This window comes from Temnothorax longispinosus, chromosome 2 (assembly GCF_030848805.1).
Source record: "Temnothorax longispinosus isolate EJ_2023e chromosome 2, Tlon_JGU_v1, whole genome shotgun sequence".
Classification (NCBI taxonomy): Eukaryota; Metazoa; Arthropoda; class Insecta; order Hymenoptera; family Formicidae; genus Temnothorax; species Temnothorax longispinosus.
This window is the reverse complement of record NC_092359.1, coordinates 16,811,025-16,824,344: the sequence shown is the minus strand read 5'-3', so window position 1 is coordinate 16,824,344 and position 13,320 is coordinate 16,811,025. Positions and strand designations below refer to the sequence as shown.

The window sequence follows — 13,320 nt, the reverse complement described above, 5'->3', positions numbered from 1 at the left end:
CTGACTTTGTACTACATTGTTCCAAAACGATATTCCTTAATTCTCAACAGTTTTTTAATAAAATAAAAAAAACAATTTTTTTGGCTGGCCCCCCTTTTTTCGAAAATTGAAATTTTTTATCGCTACAGATTGTTCTAGTTGTTCCAAACATTGTTCCAAAGTATTAGTTCGATTGGTTAAAAACTTTAAGAGATATTGAAAAAAGAAAAATTTTAAAAATAACAGTTTTTGGCCATTTATTCGTAAACAAAATGACTTACAAAACTGTCGATTTAGAACATATTTCTAACCGCGTAGAACAACTCAGAACAAAATTTTTAAGACTAGAACAAGAACCTAAAGGGTACTTTATTCTTCATCGGAAATATTATTTTTCAATTTTTTTCGTTAAAAATCTTGTTTCAGGCTTCCCACTTTAAAACTATCGTGTTCTCCACTGGAACAACTCAGAACAAAATTTTTAAGACTAGAACAAGAACCTAAAGGGTACTTTACTCTTCATCGGAAATATTATTTTTCAATTTTTTTCATTAAAAATCTTGTTCCAGGCTTCCCGCCTTAAAACTATCGTGTTCTCCACTGGAACAACTCAGAACAAAATTTCTAAGACCAGAACAAGAACCTAAAGGGTACTTTAATCTTTATCGGAAATATTATTTTCGGTAATTATGCATAAAAAGACCGCACTCGCCAATGACCTTGACCTTGACATATGTTGTCAAGGTCACCCTCCTGAGTGACCTTCAGAAGGTTTTAGCCGGCGGTCGTTATTCGTTAGAAAGTTATTAACAAAAAAAGTTTGGAAAATATAGCAGCTATTTTGAGTATTGGAAGGCATAAATAACTAATATATATGTCGAAATAGTTTACGCATACACTTGACGCGCGAAACGAGATGCCACATGGGTTAGATGACGCGCTTTAAAAGTATTCAACTGTTTAAAGCGCGTCACTAATCTACATGGGTTAGATGACGCGCTTTAAAAGTCGTCAACTGTTTAAAGCGCGTCATCTAACCCATCTATGTTAGTGACGCGCGCGTTTTAAACGGTTGAATACTTTTAAAACGTGTCACTAACTTGTTCTAGTGGAGAACACAATAGTTTTAAAGCGGGAAGCCTGGAACAAAATTTTTAACGAAGAAAATCGAAAAATAATATTTCCGATGAAGAGTAAAGTACCCTTTAGGTTCTTGTTCTGGTCTTAGAAATTTTGTTCTGAGTTGTTCCAGTGGAGAACACGATAGTTTTAAAGCGGGAAGCCTGGAACAAGATTTTTAACAAAGAAAATTGAAAAATAATATTTTTGATAAAGAGTAAAGTACCCTTTAGGTTCTTGTTCTAGTCTTAAAAATTTTGTTCTGAGTTGTTCCAGTGGAGAACACAATAGTTTTAAAGCGGGAAGCCTGGAACAAGATTTTTAACGAAGAAAATTGAAAAATAATATTTCCGATGAAGAGTAAAGTACCCTTTAGGTTCTTGTTCTGGTCTTAGAAATTTTGTTCTGAGTTGTTCCAGTGGAGAACACGATAGTTTTAAAGCGGGAAGCCTGGAACAAAATTTTTAACAAAGAAAATTAAAAAATAATATTTCCGATGAAGAGTAAAGTACCCTTTAGGTTCTTGTTCTAGTCTTAAAAATTTTGTTCTGAGTTGTTCCAGTGGAGAACACGATAGTTTTAAAGCGGGAAGCCTGGAACAAGATTTTTAACAAAAAAAATTGAAAAATAATATTTTCGATGAAGAGTAAAGTACCCTTTAGGTTTTTGTTCTGGTCTTAGAAATTTTGTTCTGAGTTGTTCCAGTTGAGAACACGATAGTTTTAAAGCGGGAAGCCTGGAACAAGATTTTTAACGAAGAAAATTAAAAAATAATATTTCCGATGAAGAGTAAAGTACCCTTTAGGTTCTTGTTCTAATCTTAAAAATTTTGTTTTGAGTTGTTCCAGTGGAGAACACGATAGTTTTAAAGCGGGAAGCCTGGAACAAGATTTTTAACAAAAAAAATTGAAAAATAATATTTCCGATGAAGAGTAAAGTACCCTTTAGGTTCTTGTTCTAGTCTTAAAAATTTTGTTCTGAGTTGTTCTACGCGGTTAGAAATATGTTCTAGATCGACAGTTTTGTAAGTCATTTTGTTTACGAATAAATGGCCAAAAACTGTTATTTTAAAATTTTTTCTTTTTTCAATATCTCTTAAAATTTTTAACCAATCGAACTAATACTTTGGAACAATGTTTGGGACAACTAGAACAATCTGTAGCGATAAAAAAATTTCGATTTTTGAAAAAAGAGGGGCCAGCCAAAAAAATTGTTTTTTTTATTTTATTAAAAAACTGTTGAGAATTAAGGAATATCATTTTGGAACAATGTAGTACAAAGTCAGAACAACCTGGAACAACTTTCAAAAATATGAATTTCAAAAAAAGGGGGGCTAACTTTATACACTCCGGAAAGTAGCCTCCGAATTATGGAGAGTTATCTGCGCACAAGCAACAATTGATAGACATCACGCTGATCGCGGGTGAGTGTACTCGTTCTTTACCGGGCTCCGGGATGCTTTTTGTTTTGATAACCACGCACTTATGTGTCAATTGTCAATTGGACTTATAGTGATTCAGATGATAATGGTTAATCAAATGTTTTAATTAATAAAAACGTGTTTACATAGAATATGCATATTTTCATATATAATTTTATGTATATTTTGCTTCCTCATAGAGGAAGCTTTTTTGTTTTCATAAATTTCGTATATAACCCTTGATCGCATTATAAAGCTAAGTCTAATCAACCGAATTTAAAAGAATTATATATGAAATAGAAGTAGAAAAGACTGAAGTAAAAATTGTTTTTTGAGTTTTCGATGCCAATGTGTTGCTTATGTTCGAAAACGTCAAAAAATCGTAATTTTAGATAATGTTCGTATGTATTGTCCGTTAATGCTCTAATTTCCATAATTTTTTAGATATCGGGATGCATTTTTTTAAATCGATATAGTGTATCATGTAAGGAAGGTTGGGATTGAATTTGGCGATGATCGGTAAAGCGGTTTTTTTTTTTTAATATTTTAAATAAAATTTAGAATTTTTGCAGAAATGTAACTTTTAAAATTTTATTATATTCTTCAGTCTTTTCTACCCCTATTTCATATATAATTCTTTAAGATTTGGTTGATTAGACCCAGCTTTATACGCGATCAAAAGTCTCTAATTTTTAGAAAAATGTCTATAATAGCTCTAACTTCTGCAAATTTTAAGATATCGGTCTATTTTTAATTTTATTATATTCTTCAGTCTTTTCTATATTTTTATTTTATATATAATTCTTTAGGATTTGATTGGTCTCCGATATTTTTTACTTTTCTCTGAAACTAGCAAAATATTTAGCAAAGTCTAATCTGAATGCAATCTTTTAAATCAATAAATTAGTATAAACAAAAATGTATAATTAAAGAAAGTTAAGCAAGGATAGAGGCAGATAGACTTTCAGGAAAGAAGCAAGAAGAAGATGCAACCTGTAAATTTTATGAAAAAATTTGAAAAAAGATTGTGCAAATTAGAAATTTGCACTTGGCTTCCTCATCAAATTGAGATGTGCGATTTGGAAATTTGCACATAGCAAAGTCACAATTTTGAAGTGAGAGAGTAGGAAATTAGCAAATTGAATCCACAATGTATTGCTACGCGCGAAAAGCTTCCTCTATGAGGAAGCCAAACTAAAAATTATGCATCTAATAAAATACAAGAGATTCCTCATACAGGAGCTTTGAGCGCATAGCAATACGTTGTGGATTCAATTTGCTAATTTCCTACTCTCTCACTTCAAAATTGTGACTTTGCTATGTGCAAATTTCCACATCGTTTATATATAATATCAGAATTTAAAAAGAAATTTTTTTTATTATTAAAAGTTGTTATTCCAAGTTTTTAACCAGTAAAAATTGAAGAGAGAGTATATTTTGTACACAACATATTCAAGATATTCTTCGCACTCGATGAACTTGTGTGACATCCCATTTCTCATATTTTATTTCTCTGTTCTGTGCTTTTCTTAGGAAATAAGCGTGTCCCAGCTCATCGATTAGTACTCAGTGCTGGCTCAGAATATTTTGCTGCCATGTTCACAAACCCTCTGCGAGAGTCAGCACAAAATGAAATAGAATTAATGGATGTTGATGGAGATGCTTTATGGGCTTTGGTTCTTTATTGTTATACAGGTAATTCTGCTTGAGAAGATATGTTTCATGTAAGAAAACATTTCATGAATATTAACGTTACGATAAAGGCATTTGCAGATATATTTTTTAAGCCGTTCTTGTTAATTTTGGATTTCTTATCAATTCTTAATGTTTTTGTATACTTGCAGGTTGCATAGAATTGCAGGAAGATAGCGTAGAGACTCTACTTGCAACAGCATGTTTGTTACAATTGAATCCAGTTATTAAAGCGTGCTGTCAGTTTCTCGTCAAACAACTTCACCCAAGCAACTGTCTGGGCATACGGATGTTCGCTGATACGCAGGGTTGTTCGGAATTGGTTGAATACGCACATGCATACACTACCAAACATTTCATGGACGTTACAAAAAATCAAGAATTCTTACTGCTATCTGCCAATGAAGTTGCGAAGTTACTTGAATCTGAGGATCTTAATGTTTCCTCGGAAGAAACTATCTTTCATGTAAGACAACTGGTTTATTGAGCGAACCAATTTATATGAAATATTAAGAAAGAAATGTTATCGTGGCTATAGGTTTTTTATACTATTGATCATAAATATACAAATATGTATTTCTATAACTGTTTGAGCAAATATTTCATACAAATGCAATTAAAATATCTAAGCTGAGATACAGAATAAATAGAATCGTTATCATTATTGTTTCAGGCTCTAGTGACTTGGCTGGAACACGATCCAGAAAACAGGAGCAAAGATGCCAGTAAATTATTAGGTTTAGTCAAATTACCATTGCTATCACCCGCGGTAAGTTTATCGACAGCTCAATTTTTTCACTCGACAGAACTTGTGCATTAGCACTAATAAATCAAAACAGTTTATAGCTGACAATATTGAGAGTAACGAAATGTTCAAAGACCAAAGAATGGTGCAGGAATTAGTAATGGAAGCATTGAAGTATCATTTGCTGCCTGAGCAAAGACCTTTGCTTCAAACAGGCAGAACGAAACCCAGAAAAGCCACTGTGGGTACGTTGTTAGCTGTCGGAGAGATGGACCAACATGAAGGTAATTTATTATATCCAAAATGAATTATTTAATATTAATTATACCAATATTGTCGCACTATTTTACTTTTTGCAAGCGAAATAATTTGCAAAGTACTTTTTAGGTGCAACATCTATAGATGCATTTTCATTACGCGATAATGCTTGGAGATCTTTAGCAACCATGAGCAGTAGAAGATTAGATTTTGCCGCAGTAGTAGTCGATAAAAAATTGATTTTCGCGGGTGGTAGAGACGCTTTAAGAACATTGAACACAGTAGAATGCTTTGATTTTTCCACTCTTACGTGGAGCACTCTACCACCTATGAATGTTCATCGATTAGGATTAGGTATGTGCAAATGCATGAGAATTTGCAAAATTAATGTGCAATTTATTTCATTTATTCATAATCAAACCCTGGCAAATACGTTATAATATTCTTTCTCAGGAATGGCAGTCTTAGGTGGATTTTTATATGCTGTTGGTGGTTACGACGGTGATTGTTTTCTTAATGCGGTAGAGAGATGGGATCCGGGAACAGGTCATTGGAGTTCAATATGCCCTATGTCCAAACAAAGAGCTGGATTCAGTGTAGCTGTGTTAAATGATAAGTAAGTCTTTACAGATAAATTATTAAATTTATATGTCATATTTGTTTTCAATCATTTTAATTTTCTTTTTAGTACGTGCCTTCGTATATAAATATTATTTTATTAACTTTAAATCTGATTAAATATTAAATTTTTTAAAATAAAATTTGATATTAAATTTTTTATGATGTTTTAGATTGTACGCTGTAGGAGGAAGAGATATTAGTTCCTGCTTAAATACAGTAGAATGTTACGATCCGCACACGAATAAATGGACACCGTGCGCACCTATGTCGAAGAGACGAGGCAGTGTAGGCGTAGGAGTAGTGAATGGTTGTCTTTATGCACTCGGTGGTACCGACACTTCAGCTAGCAATCCCAATGTTAGCAGATTCGACTGTGTAGAAAGGTATAAAGCCGCTGTTACATTATATGTTAAAACTTTCAAGTTATATATAATGCGATGTAACAATATAGATATGATCCTAAAACCGATACGTGGACTATGGTTGCGCCAATGAGTGTGCCCCGGAGTGAAGTTGGTGTGTGCGTATTAGGTGACCGACTTATGGCCGTGGGAGGATACGACGGCCAACAATTTCTCACACTAGTGGAAGCCTACGATCCACATCTCAACGAATGGGAACCTGTGAGTGTATAAACTATTCCTGTAATTGAATATGGTAAATAGAAATAATTGTAAATATATTTTGTAAACTTAAACCTTTTTTATGTTTATAGGTTGCTTCTCTTAAGACTGGCCGTGCGGGACTCTGTGTTGCTGTTGTAAAAAATTTAACCAATGACATGTAGATTATTTTTACTAAACGATTAGTAATTGGACTTGCTAATTATGCAAATTTATCCTTAAAATTAATCCTTAAATACATAATTTTTTGTAGAACTCTATTTTTTTAGTAAATAATGATTGATTAAAGCATTAAAGAATTCTAAAAGAGATATTTAAGAAATTCTTTACTGAGTTGAACCCTTTTAAGGAAAGGAAAAAAGGGCCAAAAAAGATCCTTTACAGATATACAAAGCCACGTGTTTGAACTTAATAAGGAAAAGTACACAAAGCAGCAAAAAATTGCTTCAAATATATGCAAAACTGTGCTTTGAAAGGTGCCATTTCACGTTGACGCTCGACGCTTATTTTCAGCGAGCAAAAAATCAGCAAAAATAATATATTTTGATAAAGCTGAAGGTTTTATAATGTAACTTTTTATTCGATTATGTATCAATTTATCTACAGATAAATGTAAACAGTTCAAGATTTGACTTCAGTTGACATTCGTACAAGAGAAATGTCGCGACGTTGCATCTCTTCGCTGTAGGCATCAGCTATCATGTCAGTGCCATGTGTTCGCGTGAGGTTATGCATTGTGTTTACGTTGAAATATAATAGAAGGTAACAAACAATTTCGATAATGAGATATTTGCTTGCAAAAGAATAGTGCTGTGGAAAGAAAACACTACACGGCGCGGCGTTGCTACATGTTCACGTCGCGTACAGCTGATCGAAAGGCCGACAAGAAACGCGACATATTCATCAACTTTTGATTGAATTTTTGGCCTTATTACACGTCAACGTCGTTTTGTCTTATACACTTAACAAGTGCTAGAAGAATCAAATAATGTTATTTTTTGAACTTGTTTCTTTACAGACAGTGAGTGAAATTCTCGAAAAATGTATGTTTTCGATACAATTTCCCATAAAACCTATGTTAAAAATGCCAAAACTAGATGTCACAGATCTTCTCAAAATTGCAAATTTAATCGTATTTAGCTTTTCTTTATAACATATTTTTAATTCGGATTTTTTTCTTTGACATGCTCTGATGGCCCAATCACCTTAACCGTCACCGTCTGATTATTTTGTTTAGGGCTTGTGCGACCGTTTGATTTTCGTCGTTCGCGGCGGCGCCGCGGCGACTCACGAACGTGGCCGAAGCCGAGAAGCGCTGATTCTGTACACGCTTACCGACAACTATCGGTTCGATAAGCGTCGTTGCGCAGGTTTTTCATATCGTATAAAAGCTGCGCAACGACGCTTATCGAACCGATATTTGTCGGTGCTTACAGAATATGGGGGTCGTTCGCGGCGATTCACGAACATGGCCGAAGCGCTGGTCGTTGATGGACGGCACGCGCCACGCGCCTCGTGCGATTTACAGGAAAACAGGAATCAGAGTGAGAGGTAAATACAGAATTAATGTACGTCGAATATTCCGTTTCTTTTATATTTTGATGAATGGACTATTATCATACACAGAGGAGAGTGAGAAGACGATCGGAGTGCTGTACTAACGTTTCGTCGCGATTTATGACGATTGTCTCAAAGGATACTCGAACTCGTGTTCCGGTATATCATTGATTTGCGACTATAATTTGGCTGCCGCTTTCGTGTTTCGAGAACGCAGCGTATAATCGCGAATCGTCAGATCATCGTGGAATTTAATGTGAACAACAGAGTACGCGATTCGAGTAATTTAGAATAACGAAGCGTAGTGATGCATGATATACATATGTGTCGACCGTTTAATTGCATTCGCATCTCGCGGAATTTTACGCGCTCGAGCTGTATCGCAAGCCTGACTCGTTCAAATGTTTTGCTCGTTTCAATTTGACCGTTGATTCGACTCGCGTTGTAGGTATCCGCGCGGCGTCGGTATGAAATTGTCTGCGTTCAACGGAGAGAGCAGCTCGGTGTGGAAGTGCGCCCGCGCCGTAGTACGCACGTCGATCGTTTCATCTCGGGAGTGTCTAATAAAGTGTCACGATTGTATTATTACAGTTACTTCGCTGTCGATCGTAGAATATTAGACAGTGGTCATAAGGTTCTGTGCGTGTCTTGTACCGGTGCGACGGGAGGCGAGGAGGAGGCCTGACAACCCAGACGTTCTGAGAGGAGGGGGAGGCCTGGCAGAGGCATCGGGCTTCGGTGGAGCAACCTTGGAGTGAGTATTATTTTTCATCTTAAAATTAATAGTTTTTTCCCATTTACATTCGGGTTTTATCTCAGATAAGTTAGAAATAATTTGAGAAAGAGAAACCATGTAAAATTTCATAAAAGTTTATTCTCGTAAACATTTTTCCCGAAAAATAGATATATAATTATATTAGTAAATCTAATTGAAAGGCGAATTAGACGCTCGTAAAAATTATTTTTTGAAACGTTGATCATTTTGAGCGTCTCTTTAATTTGAATCTTTCATTTTTGTGTTACAGAATCATCGTGGCTATACGTGGCTGATAACTCCGCCCGTTGCGCATCGGTCGGTGAGTGACGAATTTTTTTTTATATAATGGGGTAACAAATCTGTGAACATTAAATTATGTATTTATATATTATTCCCGTATAGTGATGCTGATAAATATGACTTGTCACATCAGATCCGTTGCTCCAAAATGGATAGACTAAATGAGACTAGGCTGAATAATTCATCCTATAGAGTTTTATTATTTATTGCTTTATTGTGCTTATGGGAGAATGCTCTCGCGTAATTATATTATATACATATAACACGCCGATTTTATTCTAATCTCTTATAGTTTATCTATATCCAGTAACTTGGCTTTTTATCAATAAATAAAACAAAATAAAATGACGTGAGATCCAGTGAATATTTGTCGCGGAACAGAATCATTTTTTATGTAGGAATGCCTAAAAGAGTTGATAATTTTTATATCAATTACATGAAAATGCATAATATAATCTATTTCATATTAAACATAATTTTAATAACATTTTACAATGAAACGATACTTATTGTATTGAATACAATTATACTTATTGCGTGAATATATTGCTTAGGAAATTGTCGTCCCTCTAGGATCTCACGTTATTTATTCTGAATATTTCACTTAATATTTGAAATCAATCAGATATATAGTCAGAGATCAAATTAATGTTCGCGGTTCGGTTCGCGGTTCGCAATTCGTGGTTGGCGACTCGGATTGTACTAAAAATTATTTCCTTATTCGTTAATTTATTGACCGATTTATCGAGTAATATTTAAATTTTGGTTGTTTCGTGTTTCTACACTCTACATAGTATTCAAATTCAGATATTCGCGATGGAGATATAATCTTGACGATTTTGATTAGAACACGGTTAACATAAAATCTTTACATTCTTTGATGATATAATTCTTTTTTGCTTTCTACCTATCGCTTTAATATATTTCTTGATCAAAAAAGTTAATTACGCGTGTCGCTGAGAAATTAAAATTAAGTTATATTTAAATTTAATTAATACTCTATTAACAAACGTGATTATTTTTTTATATGATTAACGCGCTCGTGTTCACGATTGTAACGATTCGTAATCGACCATTATAATCACCTGCCGGCGCTGTTAATCAGCCGACATCTCGAAGGAGGAGTTTGTTTCCTTCTCTCATTCTTTGGCTGGTATACAGCCAGAGTGGATTGACCAGAGACAACGAAATAAGTAGGTCTAATCTGGCAAAAAAGAACTGTAAGAATTACGCTATTACGCATCATATAAGATAAGGTCTACTACATTGACCAAAATGAAATGTATATAAGGTAGGTGCATACTTCTGAGACATAGTATGCAATTATCACATTACGATTGAAAGCTAATTATTGCGAGCGTTTGTATCTTTCAAATTATTGCTCGACATTTCCCATATTTTGCATAATTGCGGTTAAATGATCCCGATAGATTTAACCAACACACAATTAGGGACACGATTAAGTATCCATTGTATATCCATGGTTTTACTTCACATTTGTATAAGTAAATAAGAATACAGGTAGGTAGGAATACGCGAATAGGTACGCAGAAATAAAAATACGGGCAAGCAGGAAAATATACGAATAGAAATACGGGTAGGTAGAAACTAAACATAATAACTTGAAAATATTTTGAAAATTATAATGCCACAAATTAAATGATATTTAACAAAAAATAAAATTGCGAAGTTAAACTTTATTTCTTAAAATTGGATATAATTAAACTTATACGTAATAAATTACATAATATGTAGCTAAGAATATATGGACATTATAATCCCATATTTGATGACTTAAAAGGGTGGTTAAAAATTGAATTAAATTTAAAATTAATTCTAAAAATAATTTTACAAAGACCAAAAATTTAAAATTAATTTTTAATTTTTAGCCTCCGCAGGATTATTTTTTTGTAAAATACACAATTATTCAAAATATACAATTATTCTCTTTGTAATTGGCGCGATTTAAAGATTTTATGCATTTTTTTGAAAAATACATGTTACTTAGGTTGAATAAGGTAACACAACTTTGTGATATAACAATTTATTTGTTAAGAAAAATTAAAGCTACTACCACTTGTGTGTTGTTTAACAACATATACATAGATATACGTGGCGCTTTTTTTTAACTTTTTTAAAAAGATAATTCTGTACAATTAATTCTGAAATCTCGAAATCTTACTCAATCAAAAGTATTAATAAAATTAGTTTTACAAATCTGTACTAATATTGAAACGTCTACTTGGCGTTATAGTATTGTAATAGCATATTAACTTCATAGTAAGAATATTTGTACACATTCAATGTTACAATTTAAAAGATGGGAAAGAGAGAGAAATAAAGAGGGAGAAAGGGAAAAAGAAGAGTTATAATATGTCATGTGTGCAAATATACAAAATGTTAATTTATTTTAAATAATTGATTTTTATTTTATAAGCGAAAGTCTCTCAACAAGTCTTTCATTCTTAAAATATTCATTAACATTACAGCGTTATTGCTATCCGCGCGTGATGACGCATTAAAAGAACATATGTTAGACCAGGGATTACCGTACATGTGACGTTTAAAACATTTAATTATATCGTGAATATAAGCTATTTACAATTATTCTCTATCACAATATTCAAAAGCGAAAATTTCTTCGACCGTATGCTTTTAATTTTTTGCTTCCCTTATGTTTGAAATAGACATATGTGTGAGTAATCGCGACAACGATCTAGGTCTACCTTAATAGCCTGCCGTTTCGTTCATTTATTTTGAACGTCAAAATTCTAGTGTATTTTATAGGTTGACGATATTTTACAGATTGTTTTACATTTGGTTTCGTAACCCGGAGTCTGCATTTCCGCTCATCCATACATATCGTTTCTCATCTTTCAGAAATCTTCGAAACCGACCGCAGAGATCGGTCACATCGAACATGTCAAAAATCATGCTGGATATTTCAAAATATTTCAAAAGGCAGCTGTTTGATGATATCGAATCTCTTTTGTATGAATATCTATATCAAAATATTCAACAATTCTCCTAAAGGCTTCCATTGCTCGTGATGTATGATCGGTACGAGTGCCGGAGAGAAAATGATTTTTCCGTCATGGCGGGGGGGAGGGGGTGGAGGAGTGGGGGGAGTGGGATGGAGGGAGGGCGACCAATTAGAACGCGCCATCTTCGGGGTAGCCACGTGACGTCATTTGATTTGAAATTTCTCTCGACCAATAAGGGGAGAGGGAAAGGAGTATAAGCAGCATCGACTGCGAAGCTATCATTATCCTTTAGACTTTCGAAGGCTACAGGTCACAAATCGGGAGCAATGGAAGCCTTTAGGAGAATTGTTTCCTATTTTGATGTATTCATACAAAAGAGATTGGACATCATCAAACAGCTGCCTGTTGAAATATCCAACATAATTTTTGGCATGTTGGACAATCGGTCTCTCCGGTCGGCTTCAACGGTGTCTGAAGCATGGGAGACGATAGCTATGGACGAACGGAGACGCAGGCTCCGTCTTGCGAAATTAAATGTAATGCCTGTAAAATGTAAACCTGATGTAAAATGTAATAAAATTTTAACTTTTAAATTCAATGAACGAAGCGGCAGGGCTATTAAGATGGATTCGACTCGCCGATTACGCACATGTATTCAATTTAATAGAGATAAGAGAATAAGTAATCTGCGCTTTTGAATAAAATAAAAAATAAAAAAATAAAAAAATAAAAATAAAAAAAAATAAAAAATAAATGTAAGTAGCATATGGTGATTCTATTTTCCACAAAATTATATTACCTAACTTAACTCAAGTGACATGTATTTCAAAAAAAGATGTGAAATCTTTAAATTAAATTGCGCCAATTGTAAAGAGAATATGTATATTGCTTTGAAAGATAATTGTTATGCAACTACTTTAAAGAAATAAAACCCAAGTGGTATCTTTGTATTCCTATTCAAGGGTCTTCCTATTCTAAACCCAAGTGATAATAGCTTTTTAATTCTCTTTAACAAATTTTTAATATTACAAATAATTATTTTAATTACAAAGAATTAAAGAAGTAACAGTACAAAATAAAAATATTTAATTAAAACAAAATAAATAAATTTTTCTTGTAAAAAAACTTGGCGCTGCTTTTTTACTCCTGTCACATTCCTCCCTAAATTATGTTTATTGTTTTTTATACAATCAAAAATCTTAGTACTAATGTTTAAATTTTAACCCTTAACTGGCACACGTCCGCGATCGAACGTTATCTGCACA

At 33.5% G+C, this 13,320-nt stretch overlaps 1 protein-coding gene across 1 annotated transcript; it reads left to right on the top strand.

Moving 5' to 3' along the window:
• The first annotated feature begins 2,467 nt into the window (after nucleotides 1-2,467).
• On the top strand, nucleotides 2,468-6,705 carry LOC139809160 (kelch-like protein 5). The gene is given in 11 exon segments (XM_071771872.1): nucleotides 2,468-2,485; nucleotides 2,488-2,521; nucleotides 4,052-4,213; nucleotides 4,363-4,676; nucleotides 4,884-4,979; nucleotides 5,050-5,239; nucleotides 5,343-5,567; nucleotides 5,667-5,829; nucleotides 6,005-6,217; nucleotides 6,286-6,457; nucleotides 6,550-6,705. Coding segments are annotated over 11 exon segments (1,659 nt in total). The 3' UTR covers nucleotides 6,622-6,705.
• The last annotated feature ends 6,615 nt before the right edge of the window (nucleotides 6,706-13,320 follow it).